At 32.5% G+C, this 20,920-nt stretch overlaps 2 protein-coding genes across 3 annotated transcripts; one reads left to right on the top strand and one right to left on the bottom strand.

The window, feature by feature from the left end:
- Window positions 1-3,441: 3,441 nt before the first annotated feature.
- LOC126698909 (uncharacterized) lies at window positions 3,442-10,724 on the top strand. Its single transcript, XM_050396413.1, has 15 exons — window positions 3,442-3,599; window positions 4,698-4,820; window positions 5,103-5,162; window positions 5,270-5,371; window positions 6,175-6,255; window positions 6,333-6,451; window positions 6,579-6,680; window positions 7,089-7,205; window positions 7,455-7,523; window positions 7,696-7,762; window positions 7,978-8,031; window positions 8,121-8,210; window positions 9,794-9,850; window positions 9,932-9,970; window positions 10,285-10,724. The coding sequence occupies exons 1-15, from the start codon at window positions 3,582-3,584 to the stop codon at window positions 10,402-10,404; spliced, it is 1,218 nt and encodes a 405-aa protein (XP_050252370.1). The 5' UTR covers window positions 3,442-3,581; the 3' UTR covers window positions 10,405-10,724.
- A 1,210-nt stretch (window positions 10,725-11,934) lies between these two features.
- On the bottom strand, window positions 11,935-19,977 carry LOC126698908 (uncharacterized). Of its 2 annotated transcripts, XM_050396411.1 has the most exons (13): window positions 19,706-19,974; window positions 19,528-19,582; window positions 19,133-19,188; window positions 18,081-18,181; window positions 17,830-17,899; window positions 16,498-16,567; window positions 15,532-15,588; window positions 15,343-15,410; window positions 15,138-15,218; window positions 14,556-14,633; window positions 14,310-14,465; window positions 13,146-13,298; window positions 11,935-12,271 (listed from the first exon to the last, which is right to left on the bottom strand). In XM_050396411.1, exons 1-13 carry the CDS (start codon window positions 19,892-19,894, stop codon window positions 12,188-12,190), a joined length of 1,218 nt encoding a protein of 405 aa, XP_050252368.1. In that variant the 5' UTR covers window positions 19,895-19,974; the 3' UTR covers window positions 11,935-12,187. The 2 variants fall into 2 exon arrangements, with proteins under 2 accessions (XP_050252368.1, XP_050252369.1); XM_050396412.1 differs by lacking the exon at window positions 15,138-15,218 and having other exon boundaries at window positions 19,706-19,977.
- Between the last annotated feature and the right edge of the window lie 943 nt (window positions 19,978-20,920).

Consider the following 20,920-nt stretch of genomic DNA (forward strand, 5'->3'; position numbering starts at 1 on the left):
GGCTATGATTTTTAATAATCATAAGGTGTAAAATGCCTTGACATCCCCTAAACTTTGGAGTTGTATTTGCACCCTGACTTTGGACTTTTATTTTAGGCAATTAAGTACATAAACTTTAGCACCGTAAAAAATAGACCACTCTAACTTTTATGTTGTTGCAAAAATTCATTTTCTTTATTTTTAATGATTTGGTGCGAAAAGAGGTTTTTTTTTTTTTTTTTTTTTTTTTTTTTTTTTTTTTTTCTGATTTTGTGCAAAAAGAGGTTAATTGGCCACATTTAAAAAAAAAAAAAAAGAGTTAAAAAGGGTCTTATTGCTACAATATAAAAATTTATGCACTAATTTGGTTAAAGAAAAAGTTATGGGAGACTATTTGCTATATGAATTAAAGTCCATGTATTAAATTGGCTAAAATAAAAGTTAAGTGGTGTAAGTGCAACTATCCCAAAGTTCAGGAAGTGTCATGACATTTTTACATAGTTATGAATTTCAAGTATAGCTTATATCAACATTTGTTAAAGCAATAAAATATTTTAAAAATAATTTTAAACCTAGAGCCTTGTAGCTGAATTGGTACCTCCCCATACACAAAGTGCTTGAGGTCCGAAGGATGAGAGGAGAAATGGTCCAAGCTGCCCATTTTAAACCATAGACATAGAGTAATCATTTGTTTGTCTAAACCTTTTGAGGTTAATTTAAAAATAATATCAAAATTATGAATTTATTATACAACTAATTTCAAATTTTATTAATTATACATTCATTTTAATGAAAATTAACAAAATAATATATAAAGAATTTAAGCTTTTTTTAGAAGAATTTAAGCTCTTAACACTTTTTAAAATCCTAAAATCTAATAGTATACTTTCTTTTCTTTGATAAAAACTTTTGCTTTTTTTTTTTTTTTTTGGGTGCCTATCCTTGTTTAACTTTCAAAACTTAAAGAACACTGATAAGATAGGAAATATATTCTTTATATTTTTTTTCCGATGAAACTTTGTATATAAAAAATAAAATACAAAGGAAATTTTGGTGGGACAAGGAGAAATTGTCCCCTCGGTTGTGTATTGGTCAATATAGTTCATTTACTCATCCAAATCATAAATTAAATATAATATTACTATGAATAGCAAAAGGAAACTACCAAAAAAAAGGGAACAGTGACATATACTAAACATCACATGTGAAGAGTGTTGTAACTTAATTAGTAGGCACTTTTTGAAATTTCTGACAGAGACATTTAGGGTTTAAATCCTTCTTCCTCGTTGTAACTATCGAATTATAAAAAAAATAAAAATTAAATGGACAAAACATAATATGAAAAATATTGAAATTAGATTCTAAATTGAAGTTAACATATACTTTAAGTAACAATAAGATGCAAAAATCTTGAAATGCATGAACAAGTGATGATTTAAAAATGAATTAACATAGGATAATAAGAGAGTGTTTCAATATGTATTACGTGATAATGGATGATGGTTAAGCATGTGAAAATATGTTAATGCATACATTACAAGGAAAATGGCTTTTAGTGACAAGACCTTCTTGAGGATTGCACAACACCCTTGCAAATATATATTTGGATAAATTGCAAATTACACCCTTAAAGTCTAGAGGTGTTTAAATTTTACACATTAAAATTTCAAAATTTAGATTTTACTCCCTAAAGTTTGGGGGTGTTTGGATTTTACACCATAACGTTTCAAAATTTAAATTTTAGCTCCTAAATTTTAGGAGTGTTTGGATTTTATTTCCTAAAGTTTGGGGGTGTTTGGATTTTACATTCTAAAAGTTTTAGAATTTGGGGTTGTAAAATCCTAACACTCCCAAACTTTAGGGGGTAAAATCCAAATTTTAAAACATTAGGGTGTAAAATCAAACACCCTCAAATTTCAGGGTTTAAATGCCAAATTTTGAACCTTCGGGGTGTAAAATTCAAACATCCTCAAACTTTAAGAGTGTAATTTGCAATTTACCCTATATATTTTTGTGAGGGCAAAAAAATTGTAGTAGGGGAAGGTTGAGATACTCCTTGCGCTTCTTCAAGATCTCAGCCGAAGGAGAATAGTAAGAGGTGAAAAGAGTAATGGGTTTATGTAAAGGGCAAGGATTTGTTGCAAACTAAGTTGCCGCAACTCCTGCAAAAATGCACGTGTCAATGCCTCAGATAGACACCTGTCCAGACTTATATTTAAATGAAAACTTCCTTGTTAAAATTGAATTTTTCACAAAATAGTCACTTGACATGTGTGCATTTTGTAATAGTTGTTACAACATAGTTTGTAGCAAATCCTTACCTTTACATTAAATATTGTTTAGGTATGCCAAAAAAGAAGAGAAGAGAAAAGGTGGAAAGAGTAAATAATGATGTCTCAATTAATGAGAGAGTCTTATGCGGAAGGTTGTTGAGAGAGAGATAGATAATTCTCCTAATTTGAGCCTTGGTAATTACATAGTCTTACTCTCATCTCCTCAAACACTCTCTCACCCTTAAATACTAAAGCCATAACGACCCAATTACTATGCCTTGCATGCACCCTTATATTGCAATAAAAACACTTGGAAGAATGTTTTGTTTTCTTTCCAACTTTTAAGGACCGGTCTATTAATTTTTCTCTCTTCTTATTTTTATTTTTAATATTCTTTAGAATTAAACACATTTTTGTTTCTTTTATTGATATTGACGACAATAAAATAAGGGTACCTTAATGGGTGCCCTTAGGATATTTGTTAATGGATCATTTTAGAAAAGTCTAAATATCACTTTGATGGGAAATATAAAAATTTTATAAAAAAGTTAGTTGTTTTTTTTTCCATGAAAAATTTCTAAAAATTTTTCCTAAATCAATTCCATTAGAGCATCCATTAACTTTTCCCATAAATGAATTGTAGTGAATTTGAGAATGATTCCACTTGCTTACACAAGGTAAAGAGCTATTGAATTTCAGCACTTTTTTTTTTATATATCAAAGTTAGAAGGCTCAAACAAAAGAATATAACTTATGTGTATGTTTAAATACTTAGTATTTCCAAAAGAAAAAAACAGTAAGTTAATTCTGCATCGGAAAATAAGTGTGAGTTAAAGAGATTTAAAATCTGTGCTGTTTATTTAAAAGTTAGACCATTTTGAATATACACTACAGTCAGTTTTTTTAATGCATTTTCCTCTCTCCTATGTGTGTGTATTAAAATACGTAATATTCTTTAAAAAAAAAAAAAAACTTTTATAAGGAGAAATTATACACACCGTATATACACACCACAACATAATTAACGGTGCTCGAGTTATGTCTTCACGCGCCTTTCGTTGTATCCGTTGTTGTCTGGAGATTCGTGATACACGTGAGGTTCCTTACTTTGTTAGCAACTTTTGTAGCTTCAAGTAACTTAAACACTGCTCAACCTTCTGCACGACTTTTTTTTTTTTTTTTTTTTTTAACTTAGAATACAACAACAAACATATGTATCTATTTGACTATTTCATATTATATCATAGTCTAATAACATTGGCTATACTATACTATATATATATCTCTCTCTAGAATTTGCTCTCTGTTGTGTTCTTCTAAAATGTTCACATGAAGACGTCAAATTCTGTAAGACCCTCTTAGTCTTGAACTCTCTAACTCTCTGTTTCATAACTATGACATTTTTTGTTTTTGGGTATTTATTTACTGTTCATGAATATACTCAAAACTACATATATATATATATATATATATAGGTTCTTCAATTCAGTTGGGAGTTCATATATCCTAAATGCAGTTTTTATTATAATGCGATCATTCATGGGCATCACAAGTTAAAAGGACACCTCCTTTTCCTTTGAAGTACTACCATATAGTTTCTTCAAATTTGTTGTGGTTTGAACCTATCACAATTTAGTTTTCAAATTTTGAGTTTCTACATTTACAGTTTGAATTAACAAATTTTGCATTTTGTACATAAAAATTTACCCTTTATGGTTAGGCCTAATCACAATTTAGTCCCACAAGTTTTTTCAATTGTTTCATTTAACCCCCTAAGGATTGGGTTGAAATAAAATTGTTAGAGGTACTTCGATTTTATTTTGGACCAAAACTAATGGTGTCAATTTTAGCAATTGAAAGTTTGAGGACTAAATTGTGATAGGGCCAAATCACATGGAGGTAAATTGTAATGTTCTCACTCGTTTGTTTGTTTGTTTGTTTTTTTTTTTTTTAATAATTTTTTTAAAATTTATTTATTTTAATAAGTTAGATTGGAGTAGGAAGATTTGAACTAGCTTAACTGAGAAGTGAATATGGTCCTATTGAAAACTTCTGATTATTATTCCTCATTTTAGCAAGAAAGTCACATTCAAATTTTGTGTGGATTCTCACTCCACAGTGCTCATATTATTCCTTTGTGTGTTTTAATTTATCATGAATTCAATAACACCTTATAGTGGATCTCTCAATTGGAAATCTTCTTCCATTTATTTGTTTCCTTAGTGAAACTTGGATTCATGGGACTAAGTTTTGGTTGTTGTTGTACATTGAAATATACAAATTCTTTCAGTTAACAAGAAAAAAAATGAGTACAGATGACTGAGAATACTACTTTAAACCTGTATGCCAAAAGAATCAGTCTTTCCAAGTGTATTATTTCAATTAATGCATTCCATGTTATCCCCTTTCTTGGGCTTATATTTTTTGTTTCCTCTTTGCTTTTAGAAAGCTTTAATGGTGGAGCCTAGGAGGCAGAGAACATTTAGATGCAGGTTCCTTTGCATGCTGTTTTTGCTTTCTGCAGGCTTCTTCATAGGGAGTGCATTTGTAGTCACAGATTACAAAGAGGTAAAACACACTCTCGTTTCCATGTTTATTGCATAAATTTACTTAGTATTAGAGTACTGTGGTATGTTTAGTTTGCTTTCTGGGTTTAGAGGCATTTTCCTCTATATTATCATGGACTTACACTTGACATATCTTCATTCATATCTTTTACAAGAAAGCTATGTAAGTTCACTTGCAAATTTACACCAGCTCTAATGAACATATCAATCCTGTGCATAAATATTTTTGACCCAAATAAATAACATGGCTTCTAAAAGTAATAACCGGGCCATCTTTGCACAGAGGTTTTTGTCAAGGGGATTCATTGATGCTATGCAGAATACAAGATTGAAGACGTGTGAGGTAATGCTGCTACCATCCAAAACCAATTTAAAAGCATAGTTTGCTCCTTGTTCTAGCATGTACTGATTAGCTTTTCTATTCTTATATGCACATCCATTTGTGTTTAGACTCAGTGCAGGCCACAAGGAGGTGAATCACTACCTAAGGGTATTGTTTCCAAGACTTCTGACTTGGAAATGCGATCATTATGGGGCCCCCTGGATAAAAAGGTTTGTCACTCTATTAGTAATATGGCCTTGCAGATTGCGTTACTTTAGTCATTTTACTAAAGGGCCATGCAGTTTTACTTTGCTTTTTCACCCCCTTCTGATTTAAGGAATATCTTAGTATAGAAAATCATCTTACTGGAAAATCTAGGTCGGAGAAGGAGAAATTTTTGTTGCTTCCTTTCTTGTTGACTTTGCACATGAACTGTAGGCGCAAAAATATTATTTTTCCATCCTAAAACTTGCTTGTAGAGACAATCTTTGAAACGAGAACTTATTTTTTGCTATCATATTTTCTTTTGTTTTTGTTTTTGCTTTCTGGTTTTTGTTTTTATATTTTTCAAGAGATGGGGAAATAATAGGTCTCACTTGGTGTACCGGAGGTTTGATGATACAAATTTCTACCTTAGATTGCAGGCAAAAAACTTTTAAAATCAAATTCTTTTTAGAAAAAAATATTATAATTTACGGGATCCTACTTCCAATCAAGTGACATATTGATTGTTAGTTACCACTTTAAGAAAACATTTAATTCATTTTTTTTAAAAGAAAGGAAGACAATAAATAGCATAAAACATTCCACTGACCAAAGAAATGTTTTACTTCAGAAACTTGAACATAATTACAAAAATAACTTCTGAGAGAAAATATATCTTTCTGTAAATTCTGTTTTTTATTGTCTTCTATCTGTTCTCCACTCTCTTTTTCAATTGAGACAGATCCAGTGTACTTTCTTTGATTCTGACTTGAAAATGCTGATTATCTGATTTGACTATTAAATTATATTGTATGCTACTTCTATCCAGAAATCAAAGTCATCGATGAACTTATTGGCTATTGCAGCTGGGATAAAGCAAAAAGAAAGTGTGAATAAAATTGTAAAGAAGGTGACAAGCCATGGTCTCGTTACTTTGATTGTCTTTGAATTCATTATATCTAATTTCCTATTCAACCCAAATTACAGTTTTTGTCCAGTGATTTTGTCGTGATGCTTTTCCATTATGATGGCATTGTGGATGACTGGAGAGATTTAGACTGGAGTGATCATGCCATACATGTTTCTGCCGTCAATCAAACTAAGTGGTAACTTTTATTAGCTATAAATAATAATAATAATAATAACAACAACAACAACAACAGAAAGATTTATGATTGTTCAGATGTGTCTAGTCATCATACTAGTATATAAATATTTTTTTCAATGACTTAGGTGGTTTGCCAAGCGGTTCTTACATCCAGATATTGTGTCCGAGTATGCCTACATCTTCCTATGGGATGAAGACCTTGGAATTGAAAATTTTAATGTTGGAAGGTAAATATGCATTTTTATGAGTTTGTAGTTTATGGGTCAGTATGAGTTTGTGATTATGTATATATGTATGTATGTATGTATGTATGTATATGTAAATGGCTGTGTACTTAGTATTTATGATGATTTGTTTGTAGCTGTACATATGTCATATATGCATGTATGAACGAGTACATAGATGCGTGTATGTTGGAAGTGTTAACAGATTTGTGCACCTGGTTGTTTATCATTTGAAAATAATAATAATGATAGTATAAAATATTAGCTTTTTATTTCATAATTTGTCAATGGAATGTCAACATAAAACAGTGTCATAAATATATGACACACATTATCTGTATATGTGTGTGGGTTCATGTATGCACATAAACCTCAGTTTGGCTCAATTTTGGGTTAATGTCTTCCTTGCAGATATCTTAAAATTATTAAAGAAGAAGGGCTTGAGATATCACAGCCAGCACTTGATCCTAATATATCAGAGGTGCATCATCATCTCACAGCGAGAGATAGCAGATCAAAAGTACACAGGTTCCCTAATCTTTTCCAAGAAAATGATGTTTCAGAATGAGCTGAATTAATGTCCCATCTCTATTTATTCATTTGACTATTTTATAAATTTTGGTGGCAGGTCTTCATGATTTTTATGTATAACTGTCATATGTTTTGTTATTTTGGGTTTCATGACAAAAACTACTTGGCTTTGATCAAACTGAATTTCTCAGTATGGTTTCTTCTAATACGAGACTATTTTGTGGTTGGTTTTGCACTGGTTAACAGGAAGATAAACAAGTTGATTGGAGGTGGAAGGAAGTGTGATGCAAACAGCACAGAGCCTCCATGCACAGGGTAGCAAATTTGAATGCAACTCGTTTTTGGTTTGCTACTTTACACACACAAACACAAACAATTATGTGTATATAGATACATATACGTACATATGAATGCATGTATGTATGTGTATCCAACAGTTGAAGGTTATCAGTTATTGTGCTGATCTTTAGTTTGTGAAATATGACAGGTGGGTGGAAATGATGGCTCCTGTTTTCTCAAGAGCATCCTGGCACTGTGCGTGGCATATGATTCAGGTATGGCCTTAACTTGAACTGTTGAATACAAGATTGAGTGTTTCTTTCTTATCAGTTTGGCTGGACAGTATGACCTGGACTTGACCTATCAATAATAGATTTTGGTCTACTGAACAAGATTTTAACAATATCAGTAACTTCGCTAAGATAGATAAACATAGGGCTTTACAAAATTTTGCCACTAATTTATATTTTTTCCCCTAATGTTTGGACAGAATGACTTGGTTCATGCGTGGGGCCTGGATTTTCAACTTGGTTACTGTGCACAGGCAATTTTCCCATCTTATGAACACACACGCGTGCACAAACATTTTTCAATTTGTTCATACCTTGAGCAAATTTCTTATGTGCAAAGCAGGGTGATCGAACCAAAAACATTGGTATTGTTGATTCCGAGTACATCATCCATTATGGTTTACCCACGCTAGGGGGTTCAGTGGCAAATAAGGTTAGAACTCTTTTATTACTAATTCATAATCCCAATAGTGTTGGGATGGGCTAAAATTAGCGTATCTAAGGCTATATTATCAATTAAATGTTAATAATTGTGTCCATCCTCATTACTTCCATCCATGTACTTCTTCCCTAATTTACTTCTGCTCCTTAACTTGAATTAAATAATCTTTGAGACACATGTTTCCATAGTGGAAACTTTATTTATACACAACCAAATATATTCTTGTTTGATTACTTAGCTAGATACATTGTTATAGTTGGTTACTTTAGCTTGTATTGCCTCTATCAGAGCTAAAAGCCATGTTACATGCTTACATGAGTCTAACATAACATCTAGGCTGCTTTTTGATCACAGTTCCTCCCATACATATCATGTACCCTATAATTTGCCATGGCTGAACAATTTGTTCTGTTGAATAAAAAAGGAAATTTGTTTTGGGGTTGAATGCCGATTGGACTGATACTTCTTTTGGTCAATGTGAAATATAGGGTGCTTGACATAAGGGGCATGTCAACCCAATGGCATTAGGGTGACTTGGGCCATACTTGTTGAGTTATTGCATGGTGTATAACTTCATTGTTTATAAATTCCCTTTTTTTTTTTTTTTTTTTTTTTTTTTTACACACACACACCCCTATGTGGCTATGATGGGCACCTTTGACTTGAAATATATGGAGATTGTCCTTCCCTTCTTCCGTATTTTTCTCCCCTTCTTTTTTTTTTTTTTAATTTTTTGAATGAATACCTTCTCTCTTGTGTGTAAATTTATGTTTGAGGGTAAAATATCTTGCTTTCCCTGGCTTTTTTCTTTAATGCAGATGCTCTTGCTAGATCTTCATCAGTCCATTTTTATGTTCTTCTTTTGTTTCTTGTGTCGTTTTCTATTATTTACCAGAAATATTATTATTGGGGCTGCATAGTGGGAGCCAAATGAGTTTTAGTTAAAGATCATGGATAACTAAATAAAAGGATGGAAAGGCTGAGTTTCGAATGTTCTAAAGAATGGTACATAAATCCGTTTGTTATTGAGGGAATCATATGTCCAACCTTCCATTGCCACCATTGTTTAAGTATTGGATGTTTTCTTTTAGTCCTTTATTAGTAATTAGATGAGACCATATAACACATTGGTACACATCATGTCACATTATAACCAAGAACATCATAAGGAGTTCTATCCAAGAATGGGGATCTTGGCCGGTGAAGATTCACCTGTGTTTATCATATATCTGGGACTTCCTTTCCTCTTTCAAGTCCTTAGATTTCTCTAGAACTTTTCTCTATCCTGTTTTTCGTCATCTTTTCTGCATTTTATTCTCTTAGTAAAATTTTATTGGTTCCCATATAAGAAAATTTTTATTTTTGAAGTGTTTTAATCATGGGGACTCATAATAGAGAGAGCATTAAGTAGTTGTGGTTAATTAAATCTTCACATTAGGATTACATCCAAAATCATGACTAAATTATAAATTATTATTTTTTAGTTGTTAAAACTTCTCTCTCTCCCTCTCTAACTAATCCAGTTGTGTAATTTTTCTATCGCTACTTATTCATAATGATGATTATATATACAGACTGAAGAACCTAATCAAGCTACCCACGATATGAGCTCACATAGTTCAGAGAAATTGGTACTTAATCAAAACCCAATATACCACATCACATTCTTTAGCTGTCTGAACTGGTACTAATAAGCAGCATTGAATTTGCAGGAAGGATCACTGTCACATCAATCCGATAGTAGAACTGGGGTAAGCCTTTCAATGTATCTTCTATGCACAGAAACAAGTTATTCTGCCCAAATCCTGCATATCGGGAGCCCATTTTTCTTCTTTAATATATACTTAAGCCATTAGCCGGAGAGTTAAATAGTGCATAATGAATGCGACATGTACAGTATATATTGTGCACAGTGGCTTTCTTTCTTTGATTATCAGATGATTTTGATGATTTATGCATCCAAAAAGGGGGATGCACCTTCTACTTGACAGTCTCTGGTATTCATATGATCCTGGCTGCTTAAGGATAAGATTTTCTCATTCTTTGATTCATTGCTCACTTGCAGGTGAGAAAGAGGTCCTTTGTTGAATTAGAGATTTTCAAGAATAGGTGGAAAAAAGCAGTAAAGGAGGATTATTGCTGGATTGATCCATATAAAAAACCACCCCAGCAAGGCAAAAGCTAGTTCATATTTTAGAACCTTGTTTATTTCCTTGCATAGATGAGTTGATTGCTGAAGACATACACATGATGATACAGTCATTGACCTAAAGTAGTGGGAGGAGGACAGGAACTGCTATGTAGAGTTCAAGTAGTGCTGAAATACATCTTCCCAAATATGGCTGATACTTAGCAAGTTGGCATTGCTAATATGGTACATATTACTGTATACAAGTCCTGTGATCATTATCTTGTAATTTCACTATTCATTATTTGTGAGAATTTGAATATATACACAAAATTTTCAAGATTGCAAGAATGAAAACCAAATCAGTTTCGTTTTTAGTGTATTATTGTTTTATAACAGTATTAGTAAATCTTAATGACCTTTTATAACAAGGGTTTGAAATGAAATTGCAAGTCTTTCAATTCAAAATTCCATAAAATTTTGAATTTGGGATTTCCAAGCATCCAAACCCCAAATTCATTTCACAAAATTTTTACCAACATTGCCATCCCATACAACCCACCATTGCTCTTTACATTTTCATCACTGCCATTGTTGCTGGCTGTTGTCACCATCATTATTGATAGCACTAACATCATCATCATTGCCGGTAGGATCAACACCATCACTACCATTGCCATTGCCATTGTCATAGTCACTGCCACCAGTGTGCACTGAACCACAATCATCACTCACCACCACGACCACCCTTTTTTGCGATTATTGCCACCACTGCCATTACCAACACTGTCACTACTACAATCACTACCATGACCTCCACCACCACCATAATACCATATTACCATCACTACAGACACCATGATACCTTACTATCACTATCACTATCACCACAATGAAAATTTAAATTGGTGCAGATTTTAAGATATTCATACAAATTTTGAAAATTTAAATTAATGGGATTGAATTCTCATTCATTTAAATCTTGTCATTTTGAACTTTATATAAATTTCTCAAATTCATCTTTTAATTCCAATTGCATCCTTATATAATTTTCCATTTTGGTGCAATGTCTATATATTATAGAGATACCATAAACAGAGATAAATATCCTAACTAAAGTATGTTTACAATTGATCTCATATTTCTTGAAAGAGCATTTTTTGAAGATATCACTTGGGCCCTCCTTCAGCTCCGAGTCTCCAAGGGGTCAGTATATAATTGATATTTACTAATATTATGCAGATTTTATGTATTTTATTTTATTTTGGACAGAAGAGGAATGCAGCTAACTATAACACCTACAAAAATCTAATTAATTGTTAACACTTGAGAAACTGACTACTAGAAAAAACTTCATAGCACATTAAATTCCATTTTCCCACAACACTTGCCCTAATCAAAGCCTAAATACTACATGTCAACCTCCATTTTATGGAATGCCACTTCCTCTCTCTCTCTCTCTCTCCATATTTTTAGTGATTTTTTAACACATGGACATTCAATTTTTGATGAATATGCCATTTTTTACCTTTCAAAAAATATACTGAATTAAAGAAGCAGGGGAAAACCAAAATTAACATTAGTAGAAGTACTAAAAAATGACATGTAATTAAGGAAGTAACAAAGAGTACAACTTCAGTTAGAATAGAGTTGAGGAAAAAAATACATGTGACAGATCCTAACTAATCTGTTGAGGATCGTAGCTGAGCCTAAAAATTTTGTGACAAAGGCTTTATTATTGTTGTTGTTGTTGTAAAGAATATACTGGATGGATTGTAAAATGCAAAATAATATTTACTGAATGCTGAGCACTGCTTACTCAAGCAACATTTTTGTATCATCAAATTTGGCTCCTTTTGCTGATAACCTTAGAAATGAGTTGTCCAAGTTCTTCACCACGATCTTCTTGTACATGATGTCCTGCCTACAGAGCACAACATTAAACTGTATGTTTTCTACAATAGTAAGAAACTTAACAACTGAAAATATATGGCAATGATGATCAGTTTCGTACTTTCTGGCAACCATTTTATTATAGTATAGATGCAAAATGAATATACAAATCTATTACGAAGGACCACTAAAAGGATATGGCAATAAGTTTACTAGCAGAAAGGCGTGACTAAACAAATATGCACAATAATTCAGGAAAACAATTAAGGACAGTCAAAAGGCCTTAGGACCACAGTAATGACAACTACTTCAAACAAATATAAAGGGAACATAAAGAGAACCAAAATAAAGGGAACTCAAAAATATTTTGTAAATGGAGTTTTCAAAAATGAACCCAAAAGGTAGCCGAAATTTTTGGAGGTTGTGATTTGGTTTCAGGATGCAAGCTTCTAAATGAGCAACAATGAAAAAAGCCCAAAAATTTCTATTCCACCCCCTCAAGCCCAAAATCAAACATGACTTATCATACTAATAAATGTATAGAATGATATGAGTGAGCTTAGGTATTGGTGCTATGAACTCAGGTCCATAAGAATCAATTCTATACAATGGTTGGAGTATCCAGCATAATGCTTATAAAATCTATTCACAGTGCTGGAAAAGACAACAAAATTAAAATGGGAATTATAGAGGAAAATATTGATGCAGAGAATGAGCTTAATGAATGACAATGTTCAGTAAATGATATGAATTTGGAATGTGCACATGAAAACTCACAAGATAGTAGCTGTTAATTCTTTGATACTATAGCTTTTATTTTATTTATTTATTTATTTTCTAAAGGACGGTGAATGGTAAACTATGTTTCTCAATCCATACACATGCATAAGAGAATATTTTTGTACCATTGGTAGTTCTACAAGCTTATGTCTTGAATCCTTGCAGAAATCTTCAACTCCATCATAGTTCAACCAGCGATCTCTTTGGCCCCAGAAAACTGTAGTTTGAACATTCCAATTTTTATCTGTGAGTATCATCTGCATATCCTCCACATAGGTCTGCCAGTAAAGCAAAGACAAGAACAAAGATAGAAAAAGCATCAACAACTAATCATCTTCCCCAAGAAAAGGAAAAAAAAAAAAAAAAAAATCATACACCTGCCCGCATAGACACAAAACTAGTCATCTTTATCTATGACAAAAGAAGCTTGCATTGGAACTTTTATAAAACACAAAAATGCTGTATGAATAAATCAACAAGACAGAAATATAGCACAATCATGTGTCCCCCCATACCTAAGAGTAACATTTTGACAAGGTAATCCAAATCACACACCATGTGTATTCAGCAAATTGTCCTCATGTCTGAGGAGAGCTTAAATCGGACTTGGGAATCAGGACTAAAATGGTCAGATTCAGATTTTCCATCAATAATAAATGATAGAGTAGATGGTATAACACCTATTGAATTTGCACATCAGCTACAGATGTTTGTACAATTAACTCCCACAAAGATGGTAACCCATGAAGAGGCACTGTGTATTCAGTATACTTCAAGGCAAAAATAACAAAAACTGCAGAAATCTTCCAGCTATGAAGAGAGAGAGAGAGAGAGAGAGAGAGAGAGAGAGTAAAATAGAACCTGAAGAAATTCCCTAATGACCCCTACCCAATAGAAAGGATGAAAATCCACTATCTATTATCTCATGAGAATTTGAAGAACTTGAAGAGTCTGCCATGTTATGGCAGCAATTCTCCCCCACCCCTAGCAGTAGGTAATTCTTTTATTGTTAATTATACTCAAACCTAGTGGGCCTTGAACCCATAACTTTCCCACACAATTCTTACAAGAAGAGATGACATTTGAGCTAGAGCTCATTAGCACAGGAAATTTTATCCATGCCTAAAAGATCTTTGGCAATTTTAGATGGCATAGAGAAATGGGTTCACTTTTACCTTGTTTTCTTGACAATCTCAATCGGTTAAAGCAAACAAAAATTTTAAGGTTTACAACAAGAGAATTAATTTTTTTAAAGATATAAAACGAAAAGAAAATGTGAAAAAATTCACCTTTAGCTCTTTCTTCATTGCCCTGCTAATTGCATTTAAGGCAAAACCTGACGAACCAGATGTGAGATAAGGTCTTCTATAAACCATTGCATCATCCTCCTTCATTTTGTAAGGACCACAACTGGTCAAGGCTTTATCACTGGCCCTTAAGGGATCCTAGATGTACATAGGAGCAAGAAATGTATCAGTGCACTCACAAAATACACCCCCACCCCCCCATTTTTCCTAAGCTTAGAACCATCCTACCTGAGCGAATATTTCACCTAGCAAAAAGTTGCTGAATATGGACAGGGTTGATGGAAGATTAGCATGTTTGGCTGTCAGCTGTAATTTCCAGAGGAAAGAACATGTTCATTAATTAATAATACTATATTACCAAGAAAGCAATATGCATCACTGCCATTGTTCTGTTCTTGAATATTAGATAGCTACATTCAAACAGTACAGATTGCAGAATCTCCCATGTTCCAAAATTGAAACTAACTTTCCTTCAGTTTTTTAAAATTAAAACTTACCCCAAGGATTTGCAATTTTGTACTCACTTAGTTCTATGTAACATATATTTTACATGAAAAGTCCCGAAAGGAAAAGGAAGGCTAAGTTGATATAGAAAACAATACTGATTAACGGAATTTCAGAAAAATCTCAGAAGATCAGCAATATTTCAGGAATTACAGGGAAGCCAGAGCTATGCCACAAAACCATTAGGGATATTTCTGCAATTTGACTGTTTACATATATACCAGCATTGTTTATAATCAGAATGACTCTATGAGTATTGCTGGAAAGAGAATCCAAGCAAAATGGTAAGGTTCGCGAAATCTATACCGGAGGATTGAGTAGAATTAAGTTGTTAAGTTTCTCTTGATGACTGAGAGCATATTTAACAACAACTGGGGAAAAGTAGCCCTGGGAAGTGCATCAAACATCAAAAATAGTCTTCAGTCTGATGTTACTGGAAAAAAAGGAAAGAAGAGAAAGGCAATACTGATTGGTACATCCATTATTCTACAATCAGGAAAGGCAAACACACCTGGACAACAAGTGAAACCTTACTGATGGCAAGCTCATTTATTAGAGACTCCAAGGATGACACATACTCTGCAGTCATAACGAAACTTAACATGCGAAACACTTTGATATAGTTTGATATTAAAGGAGTGAAGGATATATAAGAGAAGTATATAATAGCCTCCATTGTTTGGGCAGATAAAGCAATTACCACCCAATGTGTAGTCAAATCCATATCCAGGTTGAGGCTTATCTGAAAATCCAAAACCTTTTGGAACAAAGGAAAAAAGGATAGGAAAATAGTCTAATTAGCATATAATGAACTTTATTTTCCTGACAAGATGTATCATGTAATCTGACAACTATAGCAAGATTGTCAAGCAGAAATTAAAATCTTGGTGAATATTTTTTTTTCCTAAAACAAGTCTGAAAATGAGAAACCTTACATAATTTTTATATGCTCCATTTTTTTTTTTTTTGGGGGGGGGGGGGGGGGGGGGTGGGGGGTGTGGGGGAGAAGAAATTAGGAATTATCAACTACAAACATTACAGATACTAGTGATAACAAATATATTCTCATTTCACAAACCAGCATATAGGATCAATATTTTCAGAATGGATACTTTTTCTATCTCCAAGGAGTCTATATATTATAAAAATCATATGCTTAAATGAGTTCAGAGGGACTTTTTTATTCTATGCTGTGCATACTGGTGATATACTCACCTGCTCCTAAAGGAAAAAAAAATTAAAATACAACGTATCCAGCAAATCATAGAAATTGAGACTCATCTAGAACTAGCCAAGAAGATAAGGTGCCAATAAATGCAGCTTTTAATCTTTCAATAGAAAGCTCATGTCACTCAAATGTTCTCCTATTTTTCCTTTCCAAAATTTCCATGTGAGACATGATGGAATCACATTCCAAACCCTATTCTGCAACAAGTTTAGTTTCCTCCTGTAACACTGAATCATTCCTTACGCAGGTCTCAGCATCACCCATCTCATCCCAAACACCACAGATACAAAAGGCCATACATCCTAACAATTGGAAAAATAAGTAACAGATGATCCACACTCTCTCCACTGTGATTACACAGAGAACAGAAAACTGATAAATTATGTGAAATTAACAGTTTATATTATAATTCACAATAGACTAAATCTATGATCTCACCTAGCCAATCAAAAGTGATGGCATGATAGTCCTTAGAGAGTACAGGAAGAACTTTACGATAAGAGTATGCCTGCCAATGTACAAAGTACTAATGTCAGGTCAGTAAGTTGGTAGTTTTAGAATAATGACATTTACTGCAACAATTATAGATTTATGCATCAGCTGCAATATGTAAATGGAAGGAATAAGAAATTATTTGAAATCAAATATACTCAACAACCTTAAAGAACACATGCTAGAGAAGCAATACAAAGTGAATACATATCTATATCCATAGATCTGACAAGAAGAACTGAATCTTAGCAAGACGGGCTCTTGAACTAGATATTTCAAGATGACGCACAGACATGCACACTCACTCACACACTCCTTCTATATTTAATTGATTTTGAAGTGATACACCAGCCATGGACATTTCAGTACTCCTCTAAACTTGTTCAAACATCATTATACTTATGCAAACCAATATCTTAAAGAAATATATAGCCTAACATAGACTAAGAAGTTATTAATTGCAGAAAAATAAATTATAGCATTTCTAAACACACCCTAGACATAGACCTTCCACAAATTACTAGCAGTAAGTAATGAATTGTGGACCACGAAGTTTTAATTCCATGTTCATCCTTTATGCTGTATAACAAAATACTCAATTTTCTGAACTTCAGGATCTGACAATTTTGATAAATAGTGCAACCATTAACGGAATAATTAAAACATCTATCTTATATAATAATCATAGCTTTGAATCTGTCAAAAACATCACAGATAAAATTTTGTACAAAGATCGAGTTTTATAAATGACATGATTTCCCATTTTATATGAAATGAAACACTCAATTGAACACCTTAAGAGGCTGAATCTACTTAAGCTATCAAACTCAACATGACAATTATTTATCATATGGTGCGCATTATATGCCAAAGTTTACAAAATTATGTAACTATGCTTTCAATATATGTGATAAAGGATGTTGTAGGTAAAAAACTGATATACATGACCCTGAAAAAACAAGTAGTATTTATAGACATAAATCATAAACTGAAAATATATCTTTTAAAAACCATAAAACAAAACCTGATATTATCAATCAGTCATTGCTTGGCATGCTAGTTTCAGAAGTATTAAATAATACCTGAAATTAAAAAATAAAATAAATAAATTGGTGTATCTAAAAGAAAATAGTTAGTCACAGTACATGACTGTTGTTATAATCAAAATCATATTAAAATCACAACATTTCATCTGCCATAATGATAATGGAGTTCCTAGAATACCTAACTGACAAGATGAAATTACTTGTAAAAAAATTACACAAACAAAAGATTCACCTGTGAAGGAAAACCATGAATTAATATGACCGGATGCTTATCAGCACTTCCACTTTCAACGCAAAACCATCTATTGCACAAAATCAAATATACAGAGCATATTTCAAAATCGATTAACCCTGCAAATTTAATTTGAATTTCTTCATATCTTAGAGACCTGAAACCACTTAAAAATCACGGTTGAAACATATTGGTATGTTGCATATCAGTCCAAATAAGGAAAGTTCTCTCAAAGATACCTCAGAATTTACCTAAAAACATCAGCTGAGGTCTGAGAACTAACACCCATTGTGAGTCCAAAAATGGGATCCTTTGCCTTCTCTCCAGAACCAGCAACACCATGAGCTCTCACCTAGGAAAAATAAATGATCAACATTAAATTGCTCGCATACCAAAACATGATGGAGATGGAATCCCAATGAGACAGTTTAAATTGTGGAGAATATAGCTTGCATCATTATTTTACACGGCCTACATAACAAAATTAATAACGTAATTAAGTGTCAGCAAGAAGATAATGTTAATAAGCATACTTTTTAGTTTTTATAGACCAAATCTGAAGGAAACAGAATGAGAATAATATAAATAAGAGACCAACCAATTATGGAATTTACTGCTTATGATTGGTAAAGTACAAAAGGGTGAAAAATCCAAGTATTGATGTTATACAATTAGACATTAGTTAACCATTCCAAATAAATCTTTTTACTAAAAAATAAAACTTTTTCTTCTTACAAGTTTATTGTCAGACCAAGATGGTTTTTTTAGATGTCATTGAATGTCAGAATGCATAAAATTTGAGGCAATGCCATTCTTATATCACAAGTTGTCGAAAGTGGTTTTCTTAATTCTACTACTAGGCATAAGAGTATGAAGCTCCCATATTATTTGTATACTTTTTCTTTCCTCAGTTGCTCTCAAATGCAATTCCTTACTAAAATTACAACTTAAATCATTATGTTTCTTCAATTGACATGTGGAGAAGCCCTTCCTAGGGAACAACCCTTGAAATCCTATGAAACTCAATATTTGTTTACTCTCTCCCTCTCTCTCTCACACACACACACTTGAACTACTCAGAAATTTGATCAAACATGTCACTGCCACAACTGCTCTTGGGAACAGCTATAATCTTTATACCCCTTAGACTTCTCACTCAATCACACAAAAGCAACTGTTAATGCTGCAGAGTTATGAAAAATGTTAAAATCTCTAAATGCATCTAGTTCTTATAAAATGTATAAATTAAGGAATAGCAATTTGAATGTCCAAAGCCATATTAAGGAACAAGGAGAGTACTCACCATCTTCCCTTTCTTAAACCATTCATCTGATTGGCTTGGCTCATCTGAATACTTTCCTGTTAAAAACATTCATCCACATTTTTCAATTAATCCACACACACACATCAAAACAATGCCAAAATACACCATTGGTCTCTAAAGTTTAGCCTATAACTAATTTTACTTTCTGAAGTAAAAAAGTGATCACTTTTAGTTCCTAAAAAACTTAAAGCAGTCAATTTTTGTATCTATGGAGTGATGACATGTCAGTTTTCGGTTATACCACATCATTTAAGTGACTAAAAGCAATCATTTTAAATTTCATAGACTAAATTCACTAATGGGCTAAAATTTAATGAATTTAAGCCACAAAGCAATAGTAACAAATGGGTATTCGAAAGAGAACAGAATAGCACCTCCACTGAAGGAAAAGCCATCGCCAACTGACTCAGGAGCATCAATCAGATAATCCTGAAACATAATCAAGGAACCAACCAGATCAATGAAGATGGGTTTTTCAGTTTTTGTATCAATATGAAAAAAAGAAAAAGAAAAAACAAAAGTAGTTAAAGAACAATGAAAACCCAATCATACTTGCTGGTTATCATTGGGGTTGGACTTGCAAGTGACTAGTTCAAGAGACTTTCTAATTCTTTGAGGTTTTGAAGCCATTGACATTGACCTGAGTGGTCCAAAGAGAAGAGATAGAGATGCAGGCATAGGTGAAGGAGAGTGAAAAGTATGAGAGAAATGAAGAGAAGCGGTTTTAGCTTGAATTGCCATGATGTTAGTAACTTAGATTGAGATGTCAGACATAATCGAGAGACAGTGCAGTGCATGTTTCAATATATATAAAAAAATGTATATATTGTTAGTTTTTTTTTTTTGGTTTGGTGTTTTTTGAAGGGATATGGATTCTTTGGTTCTCGTACGTTATGAACTTATGATTGAAATGTAAGCATTTGTAAATTGTAACACGGTAAACATCAACATGGGTTGGAATCTCATTTTCCTTTGTTTGTCCCCAAATATTTACTTATCTATTACGGGTATCATATTCATACCGATACCTCCAAAAACATGGGAGATATGACACGTGGCAATACGTCATTCACCAACGTGGAACCTCATAAGCTGTGTCAAGGATCCTTTTTCTATTAACAGGAAGAGTAATATTAGGACCACCAAATTTGACACAATCTTGTGTCACAACTTGTCATGTAGCGAGTTGTGATTGGTAAATATGTGCCCCACATAGTTTACTATCACACTTTTACCAATTACAACTCACCACACGGCAAGTTCTGGTACAGAATTGTACCAAATTCGATGGTCCTATCATTCTCTTTGCTTTCTTCTCTATTTACTACAATATATTTTGTTTTATAGATAAAGTTTGACTAAAAATTCGATTGTAGCTAGTGGCTACAATTCCTACTAAAAAAATTAACATAACTACGTATTTTGAAAATCTAACCGTTGGATTGTATTCTTTTTAAGACAAAGTTTAGCTACAAAATTAGTTGTGGCGTAAAGTTACAAACTTATTCAATAAAATAAATATTACTACATATTTTGAAAATCTAATAATTGAATTTCATTTTTTTATACTCTTAATACACGTCAAATTTTGTGTCTATTGTATATTATTTATTATATGATATTTATATTTTATGCATACTTTTAAATTACAAAAATTTGAAATTTAAATAATTGATTGATGACATATTTATTAATCTTTAATTTTCTAGAAATTTTGTAAGCATAGAGGATATAGGAAGAAGATGTAATCTAATTGTGGATTTGTCA

Source organism: Quercus robur, chromosome 9, assembly GCF_932294415.1.
Source record: "Quercus robur chromosome 9, dhQueRobu3.1, whole genome shotgun sequence".
In the NCBI taxonomy this organism is placed as follows: domain Eukaryota; kingdom Viridiplantae; phylum Streptophyta; class Magnoliopsida; order Fagales; family Fagaceae; genus Quercus; species Quercus robur.

Bases quoted from the DNA above. Each gene is read 5' to 3' on its own strand.
- LOC126698908 (XM_050396411.1), bottom strand. From the start codon at position 19,894: ATGGCAATTCAAGCTAAAACCGCTTCTCTTCATTTCTCTCATACTTTT. The intron at 18,182-19,132 runs GTGAGTACTCTC...TATTTTTCCTAG, and splicing joins GGTTTAAGAAAGGGAAGATG to GTGAGAGCTCATGGTGTTGC. The intron at 15,589-16,497 runs GTGAGATCATAG...TTGTTCCAAAAG, and splicing joins CATCACTTTTGATTGGCTAG to GTTTTGGATTTTCAGATAAG.
- LOC126698909 (XM_050396413.1), top strand. The intron at 5,372-6,174 runs GTTTGTCACTCT...ACTTCTATCCAG, and splicing joins GGGGCCCCCTGGATAAAAAG to AAATCAAAGTCATCGATGAA. The intron at 7,524-7,695 runs GTAGCAAATTTG...GAAATATGACAG, and splicing joins ACAGAGCCTCCATGCACAGG to GTGGGTGGAAATGATGGCTC.